General features: G+C 53.8%; 2 protein-coding genes and 2 long non-coding RNA genes across 7 annotated transcripts in view; 2 read left to right on the forward strand and 2 right to left on the reverse strand.

The window, feature by feature from the left end:
• Window positions 1-11,629, forward strand: LOC102535883 (dehydrogenase/reductase SDR family member 4). 3 transcript variants are annotated; one of them, XM_006217254.4, is made up of 8 exons: window positions 5-364; window positions 2,145-2,322; window positions 6,465-6,566; window positions 8,601-8,671; window positions 8,766-8,817; window positions 9,115-9,249; window positions 9,683-9,738; window positions 11,246-11,629. In XM_006217254.4, the coding sequence occupies exons 1-8, from the start codon at window positions 234-236 to the stop codon at window positions 11,358-11,360; spliced, it is 840 nt and encodes a 279-aa protein (XP_006217316.1). In that variant the 5' UTR covers window positions 5-233; the 3' UTR covers window positions 11,361-11,629. The 3 variants fall into 3 exon arrangements, with proteins under 3 accessions (XP_006217320.1, XP_072818954.1, XP_006217316.1); XM_006217258.4 differs by lacking the exons at window positions 8,601-8,671; window positions 9,115-9,249 and having other exon boundaries at window positions 1-364; window positions 11,246-11,435; XM_072962853.1 differs by lacking the exons at window positions 8,601-8,671; window positions 8,766-8,817 and having other exon boundaries at window positions 3-364.
• Window positions 1,497-8,584, reverse strand: LOC116280911 (uncharacterized). 2 transcript variants are annotated; one of them, XR_012073449.1, is made up of 3 exons: window positions 8,060-8,584; window positions 4,407-4,484; window positions 1,497-1,818 (listed from the first exon to the last, which is right to left on the reverse strand). It is a non-coding gene; the product is annotated as an uncharacterized lncRNA (long non-coding RNA). The 2 variants fall into 2 exon arrangements; XR_012073450.1 differs by lacking the exon at window positions 1,497-1,818 and adding an exon at window positions 2,275-4,310.
• LOC140696863 (uncharacterized) lies at window positions 11,628-13,104 on the reverse strand. Its single transcript, XR_012073448.1, has 2 exons — window positions 12,896-13,104; window positions 11,628-12,676 (listed from the first exon to the last, which is right to left on the reverse strand). It is a non-coding gene; the product is annotated as an uncharacterized lncRNA (long non-coding RNA).
• The window catches only part of CARMIL3 (capping protein regulator and myosin 1 linker 3), a 16,765-nt gene continuing 9,093 nt past the window's right edge, over window positions 12,545-20,216 (forward strand). Inside the window, exons 1-22 of the mRNA XM_072962852.1 lie at window positions 12,545-12,683; window positions 14,136-14,230; window positions 14,535-14,585; window positions 14,689-14,748; window positions 14,834-14,949; window positions 15,166-15,263; window positions 15,503-15,573; window positions 15,675-15,748; window positions 15,988-16,063; window positions 16,141-16,229; window positions 16,681-16,775; window positions 17,003-17,089; window positions 17,299-17,408; window positions 17,551-17,628; window positions 18,163-18,239; window positions 18,319-18,423; window positions 18,519-18,588; window positions 19,060-19,141; window positions 19,269-19,365; window positions 19,511-19,565; window positions 19,645-19,817; window positions 20,073-20,141. Coding sequence (XP_072818953.1) covers window positions 12,644-12,683; window positions 14,136-14,230; window positions 14,535-14,585; window positions 14,689-14,748; window positions 14,834-14,949; window positions 15,166-15,263; window positions 15,503-15,573; window positions 15,675-15,748; window positions 15,988-16,063; window positions 16,141-16,229; window positions 16,681-16,775; window positions 17,003-17,089; window positions 17,299-17,408; window positions 17,551-17,628; window positions 18,163-18,239; window positions 18,319-18,423; window positions 18,519-18,588; window positions 19,060-19,141; window positions 19,269-19,365; window positions 19,511-19,565; window positions 19,645-19,817; window positions 20,073-20,141 — 1,868 coding nt within the window. The 5' untranslated portion in view covers window positions 12,545-12,643. The remainder of the gene's footprint in view (window positions 12,684-14,135; window positions 14,231-14,534; window positions 14,586-14,688; window positions 14,749-14,833; window positions 14,950-15,165; window positions 15,264-15,502; window positions 15,574-15,674; window positions 15,749-15,987; window positions 16,064-16,140; window positions 16,230-16,680; window positions 16,776-17,002; window positions 17,090-17,298; window positions 17,409-17,550; window positions 17,629-18,162; window positions 18,240-18,318; window positions 18,424-18,518; window positions 18,589-19,059; window positions 19,142-19,268; window positions 19,366-19,510; window positions 19,566-19,644; window positions 19,818-20,072; window positions 20,142-20,216) is intronic.

The following is a 20,216-nucleotide window of genomic DNA, read 5'->3' on the forward strand; positions in this document are numbered from 1 at the left end:
CTCCCGGCGCAACGGGCCGGTGCCGAGGGGGACGAGCCGACCAGACCTCCGGCTGGTGGGGGGGCAGGGAGCCGGAGGGGAGAGGAGCGGGGAGCAGGGAGCCGAGCAACGAGCCGAGCCGGGAGGGGAACGCGCAGCGGGGCGGGGTGGCGGCACGCCCCTCGCCCTGCCCCTTGCCCTACTCTGCTGACCCCACCCCTGCGCGGTGGAGAACCCTGAGCCCGGCCGGCGCCATGCAGAAGGCGGGGCTGGTGCTGAGTGCTTGTGCCCGGACGTGGAAATCGGTGCGGATGGCCAGCTCCGGGGTGGCGCGCCGGAACCCGCTTGAGAATAAGGTGGCCCTAGTCACGGCCTCCACTGATGGGTGAGTGCCCAGGCCGGTGTCTCGGAGGCCCCCACTGTCTGCAAACAATTACTAACCCCTTGTCCTTGGTCTCCTCTGCCCCGTCCTCAGGCCTCACACGTGGCCAGAATCCTGCCCAGAAAGAAAGGAACCACGTGGTGGGCCTGCAGCCCCTCAGAAACCCCTGAGCCTGGCCCCTCCATTGCCAGTGCTTTTGTCCCTGCTGCCTCTGGCTCAGCCACGCCACTTGGGTGCTGCCCCCGCCCATCAAATCTCCCAGGGTTCTGGGCTGCCCCAGTCAGCCAAGACCCAGCCTCAGCTGGGTGTGGGACCCAGCCTATCTAGGGTCTGGGTAAACCAGACCAGAAATCCAACACAGTCAGATTTTTAAAATCCCATCCACTGCCTCCTCTGACTGTGGAAATATTCCAGACACCCCATTTTGGCACCTGCCCCCACAAGTCTTGCAGAACTGCACCCCTTACCTAGAGGGGACACAAGACCCATGTGTCCAGGTTTTGGGTTAATTTAGTACCTTTTAGCCTCCCTTACCCAGACTGTTTCTCACTGTCTCTGCTGTCTACCCTGTGCCTCATTCCCACAGAACTTTGCTAGATGCCAGCTCTTCACAAATCTAGAATATAAATGGAAGGGCAATGCTAATGGCTAACAAGTGCAAAATGTGTAAGTCTTTCTCCCAGGGGAGTATGTAAAAAATCTACATTTGTAACTGGAGACCCATAGTTTCACATGTACCCCCAAAATGTAACTAACAATAGAATATTGAAATGATGTACACTAGTAAGGAAGCTATTTGGGGATATGAGCTTTTCTGAGTGAGGCCCTCCAATCATGGAAGTAGCCTCTGCTACACCCCTAGTTCATCTCTCTCCTCTTGGTCCCCATAGTGTATGGGGCCTGTGATCCTTGGTGACACCTGTGGAAGGTGATGTCACTGCCTGGGAATTTACCCTGAGGACCAAAACCATAAGAAAAATAAGTAAACAAGTACCAAAAATGTGCTAACCACGTCTATCTGTGTGGTAATGGCTGTGCCATCAATCCTGTCTAACGCATGGAGGTCCTGTTGCTGAAAGATTGGCCCCCATCCCTGACAAGCCGAAATGAAACTCAGAGACAGAGTCTTCGGGCATAGAAGAAAGGAGATAACTTTATTACTTTGCTGGGCAAAGGGGACTCACAGCAGGCTAGTGCCTTCAAAACTGTGAACCCACCTTGGGGATGGGGCAGGGTGATTATATAACCATAGCCCAAACAATTAATCATCTATAACAATCAACAGAATCATTTTCTTCTCATAAGACTCGAGTGGTGTCATGGTGTCTCCAGGTAACCAGTTCTGTAGATGCTAGTGGTTGTCGCTCTTTTGATCTCTTTATCTTATAAGCACCCAAGGCGTGGTCTTCTTGGTAATTCAGGCTATTTTGTGAGGTTACAGTCCGGTGACTTTCTCCCTGGAGAATGACTCAGAGACCAAGCATGATTACTACTTTCGATTACTGGCATAAAGCAGAAACAGTAAAATTAATAACTTTATTTTAACAATGGGCCTGGAGCTGTGAATAGCAACCGGTCAGTCAGGTTAGTTGACCATTTTAAGGACAAGCATAAGAATAAGCAATCTGTTAGCCTAAGTATGGCCATCTTATTAATTCTCTTTCAGTCCTACAGGAAGAGAGAGAGCTGGAATTCAAAGCCCGGGCAGTCTGACTCAGGAGCTCATGCTCACCCTCTCTTCCTGTTCTGGACTTGACATTCCTCTCTCTCTCTATGCCCATAGGATCGGCTTGGCCATCGCCCGGCGTCTGGCTCAGGATGGGGCCCACGTGGTGGTCAGCAGCCGGAAGCAGGAGAACGTGGACCGGGCAGTGGCAGCACTGCAGGGGGAGGGGCTGAGCGTGACAGGCACCGTGTGCCACGTGGGGAAGACGGAGGACCGAGAGCGGCTGGTGGCCACGGTGAGCAGCAAGGGTATGGGCACAGAGCCAGGAGGTGGCAGAAGGCAGCCAGCCTGAGCTGGCTTTCCTGGACAACAGGAGTGTAAGCCAAGCCAGCACTGTTAACTAAAACATAACAGTGCATTCTGCATACCCACACCGGTCCACTAGCATATTCTTATTGTGTGTCTTTGTGTTCTGCTTTCAAGAATCATCCCGTATCAGTCAGAGAATCAAAAACCACTATAATACTTCAACCCTGCATCATCCTTTGGAGCACCACCCCCCCCCACAAAGAAAAAAATCTGGTCCTAGTTCTCCAGTAATTTCCAATCTAAATACAATCGCAAAATAGGTATTCCCACTTGTGAGCTAATAAACCATCAATCCCTTATTCTTCAGTTTATAAAGTCAAGTCCCTGGGAACCGACACAAGGTAGCCCACCATGTTTCAACCACCTGCTGTGTGCCATTAACTTTGTTCCAAGCCTTACTCGGGCTATCTCTAAACCTGACAACAGCCCAAGCAAGGCAAGGACTATTCTCCCTGAATAGTGAGACTGGTTCAGAAAGCTGGAGCAACCGCCCACTGTCCCACAAGCTAGTAAGAGAAGAGCTGTGAGCCAACCCAGACTTGCCAAGCTGCCTACAGACTACCGGCTATTTCCCCGTTAGCATTTCCCCATCAGGTCAGGCCTTGGGTGCCCACGAGGACTTTAGTCTCAAAGAAAGTGTCTAAGCCAGTGTCAGAGTTGGTACTTGGCACCAGCCTTCCAGCTGCACAAGAAAATATGAACATCTGGCAAAGGAGGCTGCTCTCCCTAGGCTCAGGGCACACACTTTATGTCTTGGAGTGGAAGGGAGAAGCTAGCCAAGAATGAGAAGTAAAAGATTGTGCTAACAGAATGGAAAGTGGCGGAAATAATTGGAGTAATCGTCTTAGACAAGGAGGACGTGAAATGATGGTAGACAGTGGTAATAGACGACAGCATAAGGTTATTCCATTTGTAGGGAACTATTTGGCAGAGGCTCAAATGTGCACTGGCTCCAAGAAAGTCACCTTGCCTGGCACAGGCTGCTGCACAGTGCCTGAGACTGAGACCTTGATCCTCAGAATGAAGAGAGCCATCTGGGATCCTGGGCCGACTAATAAGCTACATGGAAATGTGTGTAGCTACTTAATGTCAAAATCCTGCCAGAAAAATGACCTCTGGTCCCTCACCAGTTCCACTTCATCCATCCTGCAGCCCTGGCCCAGAAGTGGGGTCTGAGCTAGACCTTGAGGAGTAGGTGGGACTGGGCAGATGGCATAGGGCCAGGATTCCGGATGACCCTGCAAAATGAGCAGACAGCCAAGGAGGGACGGAAGGGGAGAGGAGAGCGCTGTGAAGCCTCAGCAGAGAGCGCAGGTGCCGGAGCGCTGGTGGGAAATGTTCCAGGTAGGACGGATGGGGGACAGGGGCCTCCGCGGCCTTCCAAAGGAGTTTAGACACGTTCTTGGAGGAAATAAGGAACCATGTGAGGTTTTGAGCGAGATGAAAATGGTTATTGAGAAAGATAAGCTAGCACTGGTAGGAAGGTTGTATTGGACTAAAGAAGATTCCAAGCCAACGACATCAGCGAGGAAGCTGATGCTGTCACTTAGGTCTAGAGCAGTGTTGTAGGACCAGAACAGGAAGGCCCAAGAGACATTTAGTGGGAACCAACCAAGATTTTTTTTTTCCCTAACCTGATGCCAGGAAATGGGAAGTACAGCGATGAATCAAAAATGACCCTCAGGTAGTTTGAATGACTAGTGTCAGTGGTGAATGATAGGATACTTGTTAGCAGTTTGAGATGTGTTCTGCCTCTTGCCAGCTGTTACCCTGTGATGAGGAAAGCTGCTGCCCTGAGGATGGTTACTCCCCAGTGGCCTCCTAATCTGCACTTCGAAGCTTGCCAAAGGCATCGTGAGCCAGAACCAGATTAGCCGCTGCTCCACTGGATTCTACTTTTTCTTAAAAATAGACCTGTCAGAACACAGAGCAAGCAACTCTTAACTACTTTAGGGTAGCAATCACGCAATCTAGAGCAAGACTTAGAAGACACCTGGATGGTCAGAGTACCTTTGCCATTAATCTTCCATGGTTCTCTGTCTCTGTTCAGTCCAAAGCCAGTCTTCTCTCCTCTCCACGCGCTTAGGCCTAGAAAGAGAAGGGGACGGCAGCAGTGGAAAAGGGCTCCAGGTGGTTCGGCTGCGGTCCACCATCTTCCCACCCCCAAAGACACATGCACGGAGCCCAGCACACTTCGCTTTCTAATGCATTCTGCACTTTCCGCATCAGAATTCCGTGAGACTTAGAGCCAAGGCGGGTGTCTGGGGCTTTGTGCTGGGACACTAAAATTTAGAGAGTGCAAGACAGTATTGATACAGGTTTTAAGAGATTATGTGATTTTAAATTTTCTTAAATTTACATGTTGATAGCCCAGGCATTCCCTCAGTAGTGTGGAAGCAACTGAGCTTAGCACCTAGTTAGCAAGAATAATTAGTTAAAAAACGGGAGCTAGCAGATGGTACGCATTGTTAATAACACCCCTCTGTGTGCCAAATCGCGAAGCACAAAGTTGATGGAAGGCCCATTTACTGTTGCTTGCCCAAGGCATCAAAATTGCCAGTTCTGGGCAAATGTGAAGTCTGGTTTCAGGGTGGAGTGTATTGTTGGCAGGTTCTGTTTGGCTACTCATTACTCCAGCACATGCCTTCACCACCTACTTACAATGTATTAAGGAGGTGAGATGTTGCCTTTCTTAGTTTTCCCAGCTTAATCCCAGTTTCTGCCTTGAATCTTCCATACCTCCAGGTACCCCCCCCCCCAAAAAAAAGCAGGTGGAGGAGGGGAGAAAATGACATCCTCACTGAGTGTGGAGCTGCTTTAAGTCTCCTCCATCATGGCTCTCCTGGGTAGTCAGTTTCATAGTGTTGCAGGAAAATGGGACACAAGAGGATGGCAAGTCCCTGGGACACTCCCCATCAAGTGAGCATCCTTGGCTTTGCACATTAAAGAATCCAAAAGCAAGCCAGAGTGAAGTGAAAGCAAGTGTATTTAGAGAGATACACACTCCATAGACAGAACGTGGTCTGTCTCACTCAGAAGGGAGAGTGGCCACGAGGTATGCGGGTGATTAGCTTTTATGGTCTGGGTGATTTCATATGCTAATGAAGGAAAGGATTATTCCAGCTATGTTGGGGAAAGGGAGAGGGTTTCCAGGAACTGGGCCCCGCCTACTTTTTGGCCTTTTTCCTTCAGCCTGGGTGCTGTCATGGCACCTGTGTGCCATGAGCCTCAAGGTCTACTGGAAGTGGAATCTTCCACCATCTTGGTTCTTAACAGTTGACCTATCCTCAGTTGCTGTGTCATTCTTTTAATGGTTGTGCCCTGCCCCGTCCCTCCTGTCTCAATAGTGGCCCTGACTCTCTCTTGAGGACCCTTATATTAGCTCTGGGTTGGAAAGTAAGTTCTGCCACCACTAACTAGCCTTGTGCCCTGGGCAAATCACTTCACTTCTTCCAAATACTGAATGACCAGGCCTCCTGTTCTTAGTCGGCCCTAATGGATCATTACTGGGCCATATGACCTTGAGAAATTAACTTCCCTGGACCTCAGTTTTGTCACCTTCATAATGACTTTGGGGTAGATGATCTCAAAGGCCCCTCCCAGTAGCAATTTTCTATGGGTCTATTTAAACTCATTTCTCCATTCAGGTACATGTGGACAGGCTGAGTTTGAGATAATGGTAACTCATTCAAGGAGAACTTGACAGTAAGCATTTGGAGAAATGGGGCCGGGACTCAGTGTGAAAAGAGGAAGGGTCTAGAAATGGATTTTGAGGTGAGACCTGAAGCCATGAGAATAAAGGTGCTCCCAAAAGGGAAAGTCTAAAGAGCTAAGGGTCAGTGACAGCCTTAGAAAAAGCAGGGGCAGCAAGAAAAGACTGCAAAAGAAATTAGATGACTTTAAATGTTTTAGCAGCAGAACTTCGGGTACCTTTGGAGAAAAAGTGTTTTAAGGAAAAGAGGTCATTTTGACAACTGTTCCTAAGAAGGAGTTCATTATCGACATTGATAAATGCACACCCCCTCTTTCCGGCCACGCAGCCCTAATTCAGACCTTACTCCTCTCTAGGCTGTGAACCTTCATGGGGGCGTGGACATCCTGATCTCCAATGCTGCCGTCAACCCTGTCTTTGGAAACATAATGGATGTCACCGAGGAGGTGTGGGACAAGGTGAGAGGGGATGGAAGTATCAGGGGGCAGGCCTCAGAAGACAGCACACACCCAGTCTGCTTTGAGAATGCATTTGTCAAGTACAGTGTAAATGTGAGGAATCCTTGCAATTTGCCACACACCTGGAGTGCACCTGGTAAAGGGGGAATCAGGGGAGGGCTGGCTTCCTCTGTCCCTGCCCTTCTCTTTCATTTCTGCTTCTCCTCAGTTCTGTCTTCTTCGTTTTCTCCTTGTTTCTTTGCCTCCCTCCCCCAGCTCTCTTCCTGCAGCGGGCTTATCCAGGCTCTTCCTGATTTATTTCCAGCAGACATGGCAGCTAATATGCCCATAACTAAGACACTCAGACTTATACACCATCCCTCCTCTTTTCAGCTGCCAAAAAAGAATGATCTTTCATTAGTTGGAAAACTTTAATAACTGCTAGTTAAGTGAAATATCAGTTCTGGTGAAATGCGCTAAGTTGCCACTTTATAATATACAGCCTTTGAAAAAGACCTGCTCTCTTTTCTTTGTAACTCTTATGTCAAGAAAATCTGACATCCAGCTGTTCAGGGGCCAGAATACTGGTTTTTGTGTGAGGGTGTATAATTACTTTACATTTATAATATATTTCACACACCTACATTCTTTAATTATAAGGCCTTAATTAAAATATTTGTCTTTTTTACTAAGGTTAATATTCCTACATGATTTGGAAATGCTCAATTTTTTATGATCTCCCATAGTTTTGCTTTTTTACCCTGATGTCATCAATAATTTCTCGACGCTAAAGTTTAAAGATACTAAAATATTCTAGTTCGTTTATCAGTGTTTCACAGACAGAGAGACCAAAGTGCCAAAATGCTCTTCAATGAGTCAGTTCCTGATTGATATTCTTTAAAGCAGAGAAACATCTTTCATGAGGAGGTTGAATAGAGACCACGTGAAAATCAGTTATAAACCAAGTCATTTTTCTTTTTACTTGGCTTTTTTTAAATATCACAGTCTATCAAATCTAAAGGCAATGGTTGATCCTTGATTGAACCTTGGACTTTTAAAATAAGGACATTTGGGGGACAATTGGGGAAATTATATTATGGACAGTAAAATCTTTATCAATGGTAGGTTCCTTGGGTGTAATGATAGACGGTGGTGTGTAAGAATGTCCTTATTCTTTGGAAATAATGCTAGAATATTTAGGGCTAAAGCATTAGAATGTCTGCAACTCACCTTCAAAGGGGAAGGAAAATCTGCATACATACATAGGGCAAATGCAACAAAATGTGAACAACTGGCGGATGCAGGTAAAGGCTATCTAGATATTCATTGTCATTCTATTTCCACTTTTCTGTAAGAGTGAAATTTTCCAAAATAAGAAGTTGCATGGGAAGTGTAGGAGGGGACTCTCCCAGCAGTACCTAGAGCAATGTAATCAAGGGTCATGCATTTGTTTTAAACTATGGATGTGGGGTTTTGATTGTAGACTGTATCCGAGCTCTCCCAAAAATACTTACTCTCGATTCCACTTGTCAATAAATGTCCAGCCAGACAGTCCATCCTGGAGGGCCGAGAGCATCTTGCTCCCTAAACTCAGAAGCCAGAAAAGTGCTGGAACAACCCCAAGGGCCTGAGGTCAGGCCATGTTTTTTCTGAGAAACACGGCCTGCTCTGGGGCAGATCCAGGCAGCCAGCCAGCCCAGTTCCAGGCTCTCCCTAGTTGGAAGACATGCAGAAAATCCAGCTCAAAATCAAGGCAGCCCTGGGCATTCGGGTCCATTCTGGGCCAAATCATACTTAGCTGGTTAGGAAACAAAAGGAACCAGGCTCCGTTCTCTCTCCCTTGAAACCTAATGTGTCATCTTCTAGCCGAATAAGCTGGGGAAAGCCACCTCTCCCCGGGCCTTGGTTTCTTCACTCGTAAGGTCAGGTAAACCATCTCTAAGACCTCCACTGGCCCTATGAAGAGAAGCCTATGACCCCCACTGCACCTCCCCATCGCCCTGCCTTCTCCAGCTCCCTCCCCTCATGCTGTTCCTGCTCTTCCCTCCATTTCAGATTCTGGACATTAACGTGAAGGCCACGGCCCTGCTGACAAAGGCAGTGGTGCCAGAGATGGAGAAACGAGGGTACACAGTGAGAGGGAGCTTGGGTGTAAGGGGCCCCTGTGGGCTGAGGGGAAGGGTCTCCACTGGGAAGAGGGTCATTCTGTTCTTTTTCCAGAGGTGGCTCAGTGGTGATCGTGGCCTCCATAGCCGCCTACAGCCCATTTCCTGTAAGAACCTCCTTCTCTGCTACTTTCATCCCTTCCTCTATCTTGTACCTCCCGCCCTTCCGGTCACCCTAAGAAGTTTGTGTCCCCTTTGGGAAATCACACCACCAAGTACCTTCCCCCAAAATAGAGGCCTTGCCTCCACAACCCCTAACCAAGGGAGGTTTCATCACAAGACAGTTTTCTCACTGGGACCCTCCCTTCCAAGAGATACTCTATTATCTGTTGCCCTTTATATCTTGTTAAGAACCAAGAATGAACTGGAGTTGAAAAGACTAACCCATTCTCTCCTTTACCCAGGGCCTGGGAGCTTACAATGTTAGTAAAACAGCGCTGCTGGGCCTCACCAAGAACCTGGCCAGAGAGCTGGCCCAAAGGAACATTAGGGTGAACTGCCTGGCACCTGGACTCATCAAGACTAGCTTCAGCCAGTTGGTGAGAGAGGGGAGGCCTGCTTCCCGCTGGGACCCTAAGGGGTACCTTCTCAGATGGGGAAGCCCAGCACCTGGGTCCTGAGCTCCCAACCACTTCCGCCCCCCTCCCTGGGCTTTTCCACATCCACGCTGCATACGTGTCCAGACTAGACCCCCACATGACCCTTTCTTGAGGTGCACAGTGAAACTGGGGAATTCAGACTTGACTCAGGCCATTTCATATCTCCTTAAGTGGATGAGACCTGGGGCCACCCAGCAAAATGCCTCCTTAGAACCTGAAGAGAATGAAGCAGAAGAGGGCGGTGGACAGAGGCTGGGAGCTGGGAAGGACCAGGGAGTGAAGTGGGCGGCTCTCCATCCTTCCTCCCCACAGAGGGCAGGCAGTTTCTCCCCACACTGTCCCTCACAGGAAGAGATTTCTCTTTTTCCTGCAGTTGTGGATGGGCAAGGAAAGAGAGGAGAGCATAAAAGAATTCATGCAGATCAGAAGGTAAGGCTTCACAGGGGAGGGCCGGGAGGGATAACGAAAGGGCTGGTCTCTCACAGCTCACAGCTCACCGTCTCTCGGGCCCACAGACAACACAGGCATGCTCTCCTCTACTTCAAACACATAGACCTCACAAGTTCGCAAACACTGCAGCACTACAGTGAGGGAGCAGGGAGTCTGCTTCCATTGCCAAAACTAAATGCAGAGGCATCCAGGGTTAGCAGAGCAGAGCCCTGGGGGAGACCCTGACTCTTCTCTCCACCTGGGTGTCTGCCTCCACCTCTGGGCATCCCAGCCATGAGGGACAAAAACCAAAACCAAAACATGCTTTTTTAGTCCCCTTGAATAAAGAGTCATGTTTCCAACGCTCAGGCTAATGATCCTACAATCCAAAGAAATGGAATGAAGAGCTTTACTAAGTCCCCAAACCCCCCTTGCCTAAGAAAACTAGCTTCTTCTCCAAAGGGTGGGCTGAACTGTTCAAGCACCTTCGTCTGGCTCCCTTTCCTTCTCTAAGTTCCCTGCCTTCCTCCAGCTTCTGGCTACTGGGAACTCTCTTGTCTTTAGCTCCTCCACCTTGTCCCCTCAAGGACATATGTCAGCAATGCCTCCTTAAGAAGGGAGACCCCAACAAGGGCTCCCAAAGCCATTCTGATGTCAAGCATGAGCTGCAGGCCTAGTTCACAACTCATTAATAAGTTGGGGAATCCTAGACCCCCAACTAATGATCGATCTCCGTGCTTCTCAGTCTTGGATGCACATTAGAATCAGCTGGAGCGCTTATGAAACCACAGATGCTCAGGCCCCACTCCCGGAAATTCTTTTTCAATTGGTCCAGGGTAGGACCTGGACATCTTTTGGAGGGTATGGGGCAGTGCTGAGGGGAGAAGTGAAGCCTCCGGGATGACTACCGTGTGCAGTTTGGAGGGAGACCCACTAATCCAGGCCTTCTAGGTTTGAGGTGCCCACTCTACCCACCTCTAGAGCATTCCATGGCAGTCAGGTTAAAGTGTTCCCTAACTATGCCATCACTGGTACGAACACTGAGAATTAGAAAATCTCACAAAATGAACCTGACTTTAAGGGACAAAAATAGATTCCTGGAAAAGTTGTCTCTGAATTGAAGCTGTACAAATGGAATCATTTGAAACAAACCATTGACTGTCTCACAGACTCCCTGACACTTGAATAGTATGCATACATGTCAAGCAGATTCTTTGGAGAATGAAATAGCTACTCACCAGTTTATCATGTATAACTTTGGATTTTGATGTCCTGAATTCTCTGAAAAACAAAGCATTTCTATATTGTATGAATATAATATGTAGTGTTTTTTGCAAAGTATTTATGTTTATACTAGATTATAAATAACAGCTTATCCTCGTGGTAATGCTATTTGATAGGCAGTAGCTTGTACACTAGTCCTGAAAAATCATCTGATACTTTCTGATTAAGCAAATTTCATTCCCTGTTTGACTTTTAGTCTCTTCCTTGTTTCCCCTCCTGCCAGGTTAGGCAAGCCCGAAGACTGTGCAGGCATCGTGTCTTTCCTGTGCTCTGAAGACGCCAGCTACATCACTGGGGAGACGGTGGTGGTGGGTGGAGGGGCCCCTTCCCGCCTCTGAGAACCTGGAGAGCATCCACCAGGGCAGAGATTGGGCTCCAACTCCTGGGTCCTGTTCCAGTATTCATCAACTGGCCTTTCCCACCTCTGCCTAGCATACTGCTCACCTTACACCATACTCCCCAAAGTCAATTCTGCCGTGTAAAAAGATCCAGTGTTCTCTGCGGTCAAGGTGTGGTCTTATGAGGATTCCCACAGTTGCTGTAGTCTTGGATAAAGGCTTCCCCTGAGAGCACAGGACAGGCCTGCTGTGAGGGCGGAGTCTGCCTTGTCGAAACCAACTAATTTTTTTTTTTCTGGGCATCAGGGAATTGAGGGCGATGAGAGAGAAGGAATCAGGAGTAGATGAAACAGGGTTGAAAATTAAGAACTTGCTGCAAATGAGGTGCAAATAAAAATGCAAATGATCATATTGCTTTGAATCAGTGTGGTTTTTTTCAGTGTAGGGTGCATAGATGTGGTACCCCAGCAGAGAGCATTGAGTGGACTGGATCCCTCTAAGATCCCCCGAGATCCTAAGTCTGGATCTTCCTGACCCTCCTCCCTGTCTCCAGGACCTAAGCGTAATGCAAAGGGGTGGAGGTGTTTGCAGAGCTGCCAGCTGGAAGGAGGTGGCAAGGGAATTCCCAGGTGCTACTCTCGGCCTCACACCCGCAGGGATGGTGCCAAGGACGCCGCAGGGATCCCCGAGGCTGGGCAAGCGGGAAAGGAAGGACGAACTCCCCCAGATTCTGCCAGGTCCTCTCCCGACATTGCCCTCGGCCGCGAGTTCCTTCCTTCGCGGGTCAGCGAGGACAAACTGGACGGTCCCGAGCAAGCAGTGAAAAGGGAGGAGCCTTGCAAGGGTGACCCGGCGAGGGGTACCCAGGCCCACAAACAAAAGAAATGGGTTCTGCTCACAGTGCCTGAGGGGTAGGTGACACGGAAAGTGGGGACGCTGCCCCCTACCCGGGAGATGGCCCAGGCTCCAGGAGACACGCACAGGGCGTCGCACGCGGGAGCCGGCGGGAGGGGTGGGCGCGAGCGCGCGCGGGGTCTCACGCGGCTGGGAGGCGCGGCGCGCATGCTCAGTCCGGCACTTCTCCGGGCGGGGCGGGAGACCCGGCGCTCAGAGGCTGGGGGGAGGAGCGCTCGCGCAGCCGCCCCTGACTGGAGCGGGCTCCGCGGCTGCTGCAGCGCTCAGCGCCCGGGCCCTGCCGGAGCCGGGTCTAGCATGTGCCGCGGCTCCCCGGCGGCGGCGGCGGCGGCGGCTCCTCTGCAGCAACAGCGGCAGCAACGGCCGCCATGGCCAAGTCCAGCGCGGAGCTCACCCGCGAGCTGCAAGGTACGAGGCTGCGGTGGTCTCCGGGACGCCCCGTCCGGGAGCCTCCCAGACCCAGTGCGTTCCTCCGCGCGGTACACCCTAGTCCCGGTGCCTCCCGCCCCTCATGCATCCCGGTTCCAAGGCAGCCCCCTGCCCCTGCATCCCAGCTCAGGGCATCGCTGTCCCCAGAGCATCCTCCGTTGCCCCGCTAGCCTCACCCCGTTAGGACGTACCTGTCCCAGAGCCTCCTGTCCCGATCTTCAGTGGCAGGTGCAGTCCCCTTATGCTCCCCGGGGCTGACTCTCAGCGATCCTGGCCCACCCATCGGCGAAGCATCCAGTGTCCCCTCCGGAGAGTCCCCGTTTCCCTGCCGGGCGGGGCCAGGCCCGCCCCGCCGGGTGATGGGAGCTGCCCCAGGTCCTGACGCCTCTGGGCTCAACACCCTCCCTCCTCCGGGCCCCGCCCCGGAACTGGCTCCGGCGTCCGGAGCCCTTCTAGCAGCCAGGCTGTGCCCAGGCCAGTGGGGCAAAGAAGGGAGTCAGGGAAGACGGCCTGGATTGGAGCTAAAAGCAAGAGCAGGGTCTCTGTAGCTTACCTAGCACAGTCCTGTCCTAGCCTGCCCTCTTCTCCCTACCCCACACCCACACCTCAAGGGCTCTCCTGTTTGCGTGGTTCTCAGACTCAGTCCAAACCAAGGCTCAACTCCCCAGTACTGCCACAACCCTGACCCCCAGAGGCGGGAGCACAGGCTAGCCCACGCAGAGACCAGGACGCTCAAGGATACTCAGAGGCATGCTGCACCGTCGCGATTTCCCACACCACACACACACACACAAGCACAATCACGAGATAGGTGTACACATCTTTACAGAAATTGTGTGCACACACACAAGGATATCTGGATGGTTCTGCCAGCAGATGGGTTTGGGACTCCTTTAAACACTAACTCCTTACTACCCCCCCTACCCCCACCCACACCAGGACTGTCTGGCTCTGTGCCCCTTTCACAACTGCAAGCACAGCATACTCATTCACACTTACCCATCCCCACCAATGCCACACACGGGCTCCCTGGCATCTTCTTTTCATGCGTAGTAGAAGGCAGACACTCACACCCGGACCACATAGAACATAGTCAAAGGGACACCCCCACACACTGACTCACTGTGTATGTGTTGATGGCTGCTGGAGTGCACAGGTTGGGAAAATCTTTCACACTCTCCCACAGTGTCACTCAGCTACTGTCCCCTGATTTAGGGACATCAGGAGCTGGAGTTTTCTCCACACCCCTCTGCTGCTCTAATAGGAAGAGACAAGTCACCCAAGAAGGAAAAGTCTCGGTCCCTGTCCTTCTGTGTCTCTCTCTCTGATTCTCTCTCCTCCCCTCTGACCTGCCCCTGGAGACCCTTGGGTAGGTGGGGGGGGGGTGGCCAGGGTAAGGGGAGCTCTGAGCAGCCCACTGCCCACCTGCAGACAGCATCCGGAGGTGCCTGAGCCAAGGGGCAGTGCTGCAACAGCATCGCGTGAAACTGGAGACGAAGCCCAAGAAGTTCGAGGACAGAGTGCTGGTGAGGGCACTGGGCTTGGGGAAGGGAGAGGGGATCGAGGACACCTGAGCTGATGAGGGCAAGGAGCCTGGGGGGTGGGGGAGGCAGAGGTGGGGGACAGCTGAGGAAACACAGCCTGAGGGAGGGTAAGTCTGGACTGAGTGGATGATCAGGAGCCCCGGGCAGGGCATGAGAGGGGGGACTTCTACAGCAGAAGGCCAGCTGGCAGGGGGTGCTCACAGGCTGAAGGGGCTAACGGAGGGTAGGGTGATGAGGGCCCAGGAAGCTGCCATTTGCTGCTGACACTCTTTCCCTCTCTCTGAAGGCCCTGACCTCCTGGCGCCTCCACCTCTTTCCCTTGAAGGTCCCAGCCAAGGTGAGTTGGTTTGATGAGCGGGAGAGCACCTGGCATGCTCCCCCCTAGCCTGGAAGCCAGGCCCTGACCATGAGCTGGGCATCCCCATGCCCCCTCCCCCCAGGTGGAGAGCTCCTTCAATGTCCTGGAGATCCGCGCCTTCAACACACTCAGTCAGAACCAGGTGAGCACCAGGGCTTGGGCCCCACTGCTGGGCCAGCAGCAGGAGGGAGTTGGCATCTGAGGCCCTGCTGCTCCCCCACCCCCAGATCCTAGTGGAGACGGAGCGCGGCATGGTGAGCATGCGGCTGCCGTCGGCTGAGAGCGTGGACCAGGTGACACGACACGTGAGCTCTGCCCTCTCCAAGGTCTGCCCTGGCCCTGGGTGAGTGGCAAAGGAGGAGTCTCTCAAAGGGTTAGGCAACAAGGAGACCTCCCTTCCTTCCCTCTCTCCTTCCCCTGGACCTGGGCCCCCAGGACACCAAGGAGAAGAGCTCTCATGTCCCCACTCCTGCCTTTCCTGGGGATCCAGAAGCTATAACAGGGGAAGAATTGAGAGCGTCATTCCACCCCTCTTGGGATGGATTTGTTTGCTTTCCAGGAGTCTAATCCGACGTGGAAATGCAGACACCCCAGAAGGGCCTCGAGACACGTCCCCCAACTCTGAGACTTCCACATCCACCACTCACAGTGTCTGCGGTGAGTAGGGGCAGACTTGAGGAACGTGGGGCCTACACCACCCTGCCCCTTGCTCAGAGTCCTCTCTGTAGGAGGCTTTGCCTGCCCTGAGACTCCACAGTTCCCACACCTCAGAGGTTCATGATGTAGCAGGAACCCAGGACCCTGGCACATAAAATGACCTTGACCTGTCCTTGAACTCCAAGCCTGTTCCCCATGCCCTTCCCTCTCAAGGAGTCAGCCCATCTCCTGCCCCACAGGTGGCTTCTCCGAGACCTACGCTGCCCTGTGTGACTACAATGGGCTGCACTGTCGTGAGGAGGTGCAATGGGTGCGTTGGTCAGGGACCTAGCCTGAGGGCAGGTGGGACCTGGAGGGAGTGGGCAGAGGAGGCAGACGGGAGCAGGTGTGAGCCAGTTCCATCTCTCCAAGGATGTGGACACCATCTATCATGCTGAGGATAACCGGGAGTTCAATCTTTTGGATTTCAGCCACTTGGAGAGCCGGTAAGCAGATGGGGTAGAGACTCGACCCCCCAGCCCAGTATCAGTCCAACCCTGGCCCTTCTAGCCTCTCCCTTCTGGTCCCATCCACAGCCCCAGCTCTGTCTCTCACTCCCCACCCCCCACTGCCTTCTACCTATTCAGGCTCTCCCCAGCCCAACCACCCCATCCCTTGTTTCTTCTTTCCTGCCCCAGCCACCTGCTCACTGCTTTCCTGCCCTCTTCTTCTCCCCACCCCCCAGAGACTTGGCCCTAATGGTGGCAGCCCTGGCCTATAACCAATGGTTCACCAAACTCTACTGCAAGGACCTGCGGCTGGTAGGGTCTAGAGGGGTGGGGGGAGGGGAGAATTGTGCCCTCTCTGGCTCTGAACACATGACCCCCTCTGTTCTCAGGGCTCTGAAGTGCTAGAACAGGTGCTACACACCCTGAGCAAGTCAGGGAGCCTCGAGGAGCTGGTGCTGGACAACGCTGGGCTTAAGACGTGAGGCCAGCCTCCTCCTTGGGCAGTGGTACTCCCTTGATGTAGTCTTAGGGTCCCCAGAACCTTAGAGCATGATGTGGGCCTCTGAACTATTTCACCCAGCTCCTCACTTTACAGAAGGGGAGGCTGAGGCCCAAAGAGGGCACAAAGCAAGTCACACCTGAGCCTCTTGACCCCCAGCTCCATGGCCTTCCCCAGTCTGCCCCACCCCCTCCTGCCATCAGCCACTGAGCAGAGTGTGCTGCTCCAGCCTCAAGGACCTGAAGCTGGGCTTTGTCTCAGCACAACTTCCCAGGTACTCCAGAGTGATGAGAAGCTCCCTGGCAGGTCCCAAGCTGCTTCCCACCTGTGGGGGCCTCTGGCCACTGCAGCCCCAGCCAGGCAGGCAGGTGGAGGAGGAGGGGCAGCCCAGGGGCTGGGACAAACACATCCTTCCTCCCCTTCCCTGAAGGGACTTTGTCCAGAAGCTGGCCGGGGTGTTTGGGGAGAACGGGAGCTGTGTGCTGCATGCCCTCACTCTGTCCCACAACCCCATCGAGGACAAGGGTGAGCCCCAGCCCTGAATCCTACCCACACCTCAATGCAGACCCCTTTCCCAGCCCAGAGTCCAACCTGGGTCTGAATAGGAGCTCTCTGACCTATGACAGCCCCTGCCCCAACACCGCCATCCTTGACCCCAGGCCCGTACTCCACTCAAGCCCCCAGTCTGACTCTGCACCACCTGTCCGCAACCCCCACCTCTCAGTGGGCCCATTTCTGTCTCCACTCCCCAGGTTTCTTCAGTCTGAGCCAGCAGCTCCTCTGCTTCCCCACTGGCCTCACCAAACTGTGCCTGGCCAAGACTGCCATTTCCCCTCGAGGTACTTTCCCCAGGACCCCCCGACCTCTGACTCTTCCCCTCCCCCAGTGCTGCTGGCTGTGGAGCCCTAGAGATACAGTCACACACTCACACAGCATCCCAGGGACCAAGGAAGGGAAAGAAGCCACGTGTCGGGAGCGGGGAAGAGCTGTGTACAAGGGAAAGAAATGGGGATGGGGGCCAACCCAGCCCAGTGCCCGCTGTGCTCAGGGCTCCAGGCGCTGGGCCAGACCTTCGGGGCCAACCCGGCCTTTGCCAGCTCCCTTCGATACCTGGACCTGAGCAAGAACCCTGGGCTGCTCGCCACTGATGAAGCCAATGTGAGTCCATGAATGTAGCCTCAAGCCCCTGTCTGCAGAAGCAAGCTCAGGCTTCAGGGCGTGAAGTCTCTGCCCTTAGCCCCAGTGAGGGGAGGGGGTCTGCCACCCTTCCCCCTGCAGCCCCTCTGTCCTTCCTTCCCAGGCCCTCTACAGCTTCCTGGCCCAGCCCAATGCCCTGGTGCACCTGGACCTGGCGGGGACTGACTGCGCCATCGACTTGGTGAGGGGTTGGCAATGGGGGAGCTGGCCTGCGGTGATTTGGGGAAGCCAGAGTGGGCCTCTGCCTCACCCGCTCCTTGAGTACAGAAGTGGGCAGCACTGGTGAATAGCTTGAGGTCCAACCGAATTACAAAGCAACGCCAGAGCTCACACCTTCATGGCACTTTATCCCGGTGCTGCCCAAGGTTGTGCCTAAAAGCCAGCTCCAACCCATTCCCAGGCCGTGAACCCAGGTGCAGGGCTGAGTCCACAAGGAGGAAAGGACTCCTTCCTTAACTTGAACAAGGCACCTTATGAGTCTGTGATGGTCCTGGCTGTACCCATCCACTGCCTGTGAACCACTCCATACTGCTGGGGGCCAGGCCGGTGGGAGCAGACAACCTACTTTGCATAGAGGGAACACTGAGGCTTGAAGAGGCTAAGATAGTGGGGCTGGCACAGACTGACTGCAGAGGGTGAAGTGCCAGGTCCTTGATGGGGAGGGAGGAGGGAGTCCGTACCAGCCCCGTGAGACACACTGGGTCTCTCCCCACAGCTTCTGGGTGCCCTGCTCCACGGCTGCTGCTCCCACCTCACCTACCTCAACCTGGCACGCAACAGCTGCTCCCACAGGTGGGAGCTCAGGGGTGCAGGGAGGGGTGGGACAGGCTGTGGGCGCCCCTTCCCTTGCTGACCCCAGGCATCTCTGCAGGAAGGGCCGGGAGGCCCCACCGGCCTTCAAGCAGTTCTTTAGCAGCGCCTACACCCTGAGCCACGTCAACCTGTCAGCCACGAGGCTGCCCTTGGAGGCCCTCAGGTCGGGTGGGTGCAGGGTTGGGGGGCGTCCGAGGGGGATCCTTGGGAGAAGGGGGGTGAGGGGTAAAGGTGGGCCTGCTGACCTTCCTCCCACAGGGCGCTGCTCCAGGGCCTTTCCCTCAACAGTCACCTCAGCGATCTGCACCTGGACCTCAGTAGCTGTGAGGTGAGCCCTCTGACCTCCACCCATCACCCCACCCTCCATTTCTCTGACCTAAGTCCAGCTCTGGCTCCATCTTGGCTCTGCACTTCCCCTCTGCAACCGCTGCCCCAAACTGACCACATCCCCACTTTCCCTTCTCAGTCTCTGGTCTGCAGCCCTCTTTCCAGAGGTCATTTTCAGGCTCTGGATATCTCCTCCTTTAATGCTCTGGGGTGGGAGATACCAGGCTTTCCCACTAGAGGGCAGGAACAAGCTGTGTCTGGAGCAGCAGCCTGGAAATTTTTCTGGCTGAAGGGAGGGGAGAGAGCCCTTGGGAAGGATCTGGTGTAAAGAAGGGTCCTTCTGATTTTAAACCTGAGACCCAGTATGACCTTGAATCCTGGCCTGACTACTCTTATCTCTAAGCATTAAAGGTGCCCTATCCTCTACCCTGACCCCTGCCTCCCCCGCCCCACCCCCACCACATCCCTGCAGCTCCGCTCAGCTGGAGCCCAGGCTTTGCAGGAGCAGCTGGGGGCTGTCACCTGTGTGGGCAGCCTGGATCTGTCTGACAATGGTAAGTGGGGGCACTTCCCTTCCTGGGACTAGATGGCGACAGGGGCCTGGAACGTGGGGGAGAAGTTCTAAGGAGACTCCAGTGGGCCTCAGGCCTCATGGCCACGCCTCTCCCATCTACTGGCCAGGGTTTGACTCGGACCTTCTGACACTGGTGCCCGCCCTTGGCAAGAACAAGTCCCTCAAGCACCTGTTCCTGGGCAAGAACTTCAACGTCAAGGCCAAGTGAGACCCCCTCCCTAGATCCACAGACCCTCATTCCATCATCCACCTATCCTTCTGGCTGACTATATTACCTCTGGCTGCCTGCTGCTCTAATAGCAAGACCCCAGCCCCCTCCCCTCCTACTCTGAGCCCCAACTCCCCACAGGACCCTGGAGGAGATCCTCCACAAGCTGGTGCAGCTGATCCAGGAAGAGGACTGTGTGAGTGCCTGGGTTCAGGAGGGCGCCTGAGGGGACGGGGCTGCAGGGACTGCGCCCAACCCCCCGCTTGTGCACGCAGTCCTTGCAGTCCCTGTCAGTGGCGGACTCCCGGCTGAAGCTTCGCACCAGCATCCTCATCAACGCCCTGGGCAGCAACACCTGCCTGGCTAAAGTGGACCTGAGCGGCAATGGCATGGAGGACATTGGGGCCAAGATGCTGTCTAAGGCTCTGCAGATAAACTCCTCCCTCAGGTGGGGCCCACATCTGGACCCTCTGGCCTGGAGTCCCAGCCCCGCCCCAGCCCCCCTACACACACACACACAGGCGCCCTCCCTGCTGTGTCGCTGCTCTGTTCCCCAGTTTTCAGGAGACCCTCAGTCCCAGAGCCATGTTGCAGTCAGCCTCATTACCCAGGAAAGGAGGGAAGGCCCTCCAGGGGTGTGTCCCTGCCCCCTAAGAGAGATCCAGACGGAGGGGTAACAAGTTGGTGCTGACCCTCTCCCCAGAACTATCCTATGGGATCGGAACAATACGTCTGCCCTGGGCTTTCTGGATATTGCAAGGGCCTTGGAGAGGTGAGTAGACCAGGGCTCTGCCCTGACCCAAGCCCCCAGCCTCTCTGTACCTGGACCAGGCCTGAGATACACCAG

The sequence above is a fragment of the Vicugna pacos genome, chromosome 6 (genome assembly GCF_048564905.1).
Source record: "Vicugna pacos chromosome 6, VicPac4, whole genome shotgun sequence".
Taxonomy (NCBI): domain Eukaryota; kingdom Metazoa; phylum Chordata; class Mammalia; order Artiodactyla; family Camelidae; genus Vicugna; species Vicugna pacos.

Coding starts and splice junctions, on each gene's coding strand:
- LOC102535883 (XM_006217254.4), top strand. CDS start 234: ATGCAGAAGGCGGGGCTGGTGCTGAGTGCTTGTGCCCGGACGTGGAAA. Junction 6,567..8,600: donor CCGAGGAGGTGTGGGACAAG/GTGAGAGGGGAT, acceptor CCTCCATTTCAG/ATTCTGGACATTAACGTGAA. Junction 8,672..8,765: donor CCAGAGATGGAGAAACGAGG/GTACACAGTGAG, acceptor TTCTTTTTCCAG/AGGTGGCTCAGTGGTGATCG.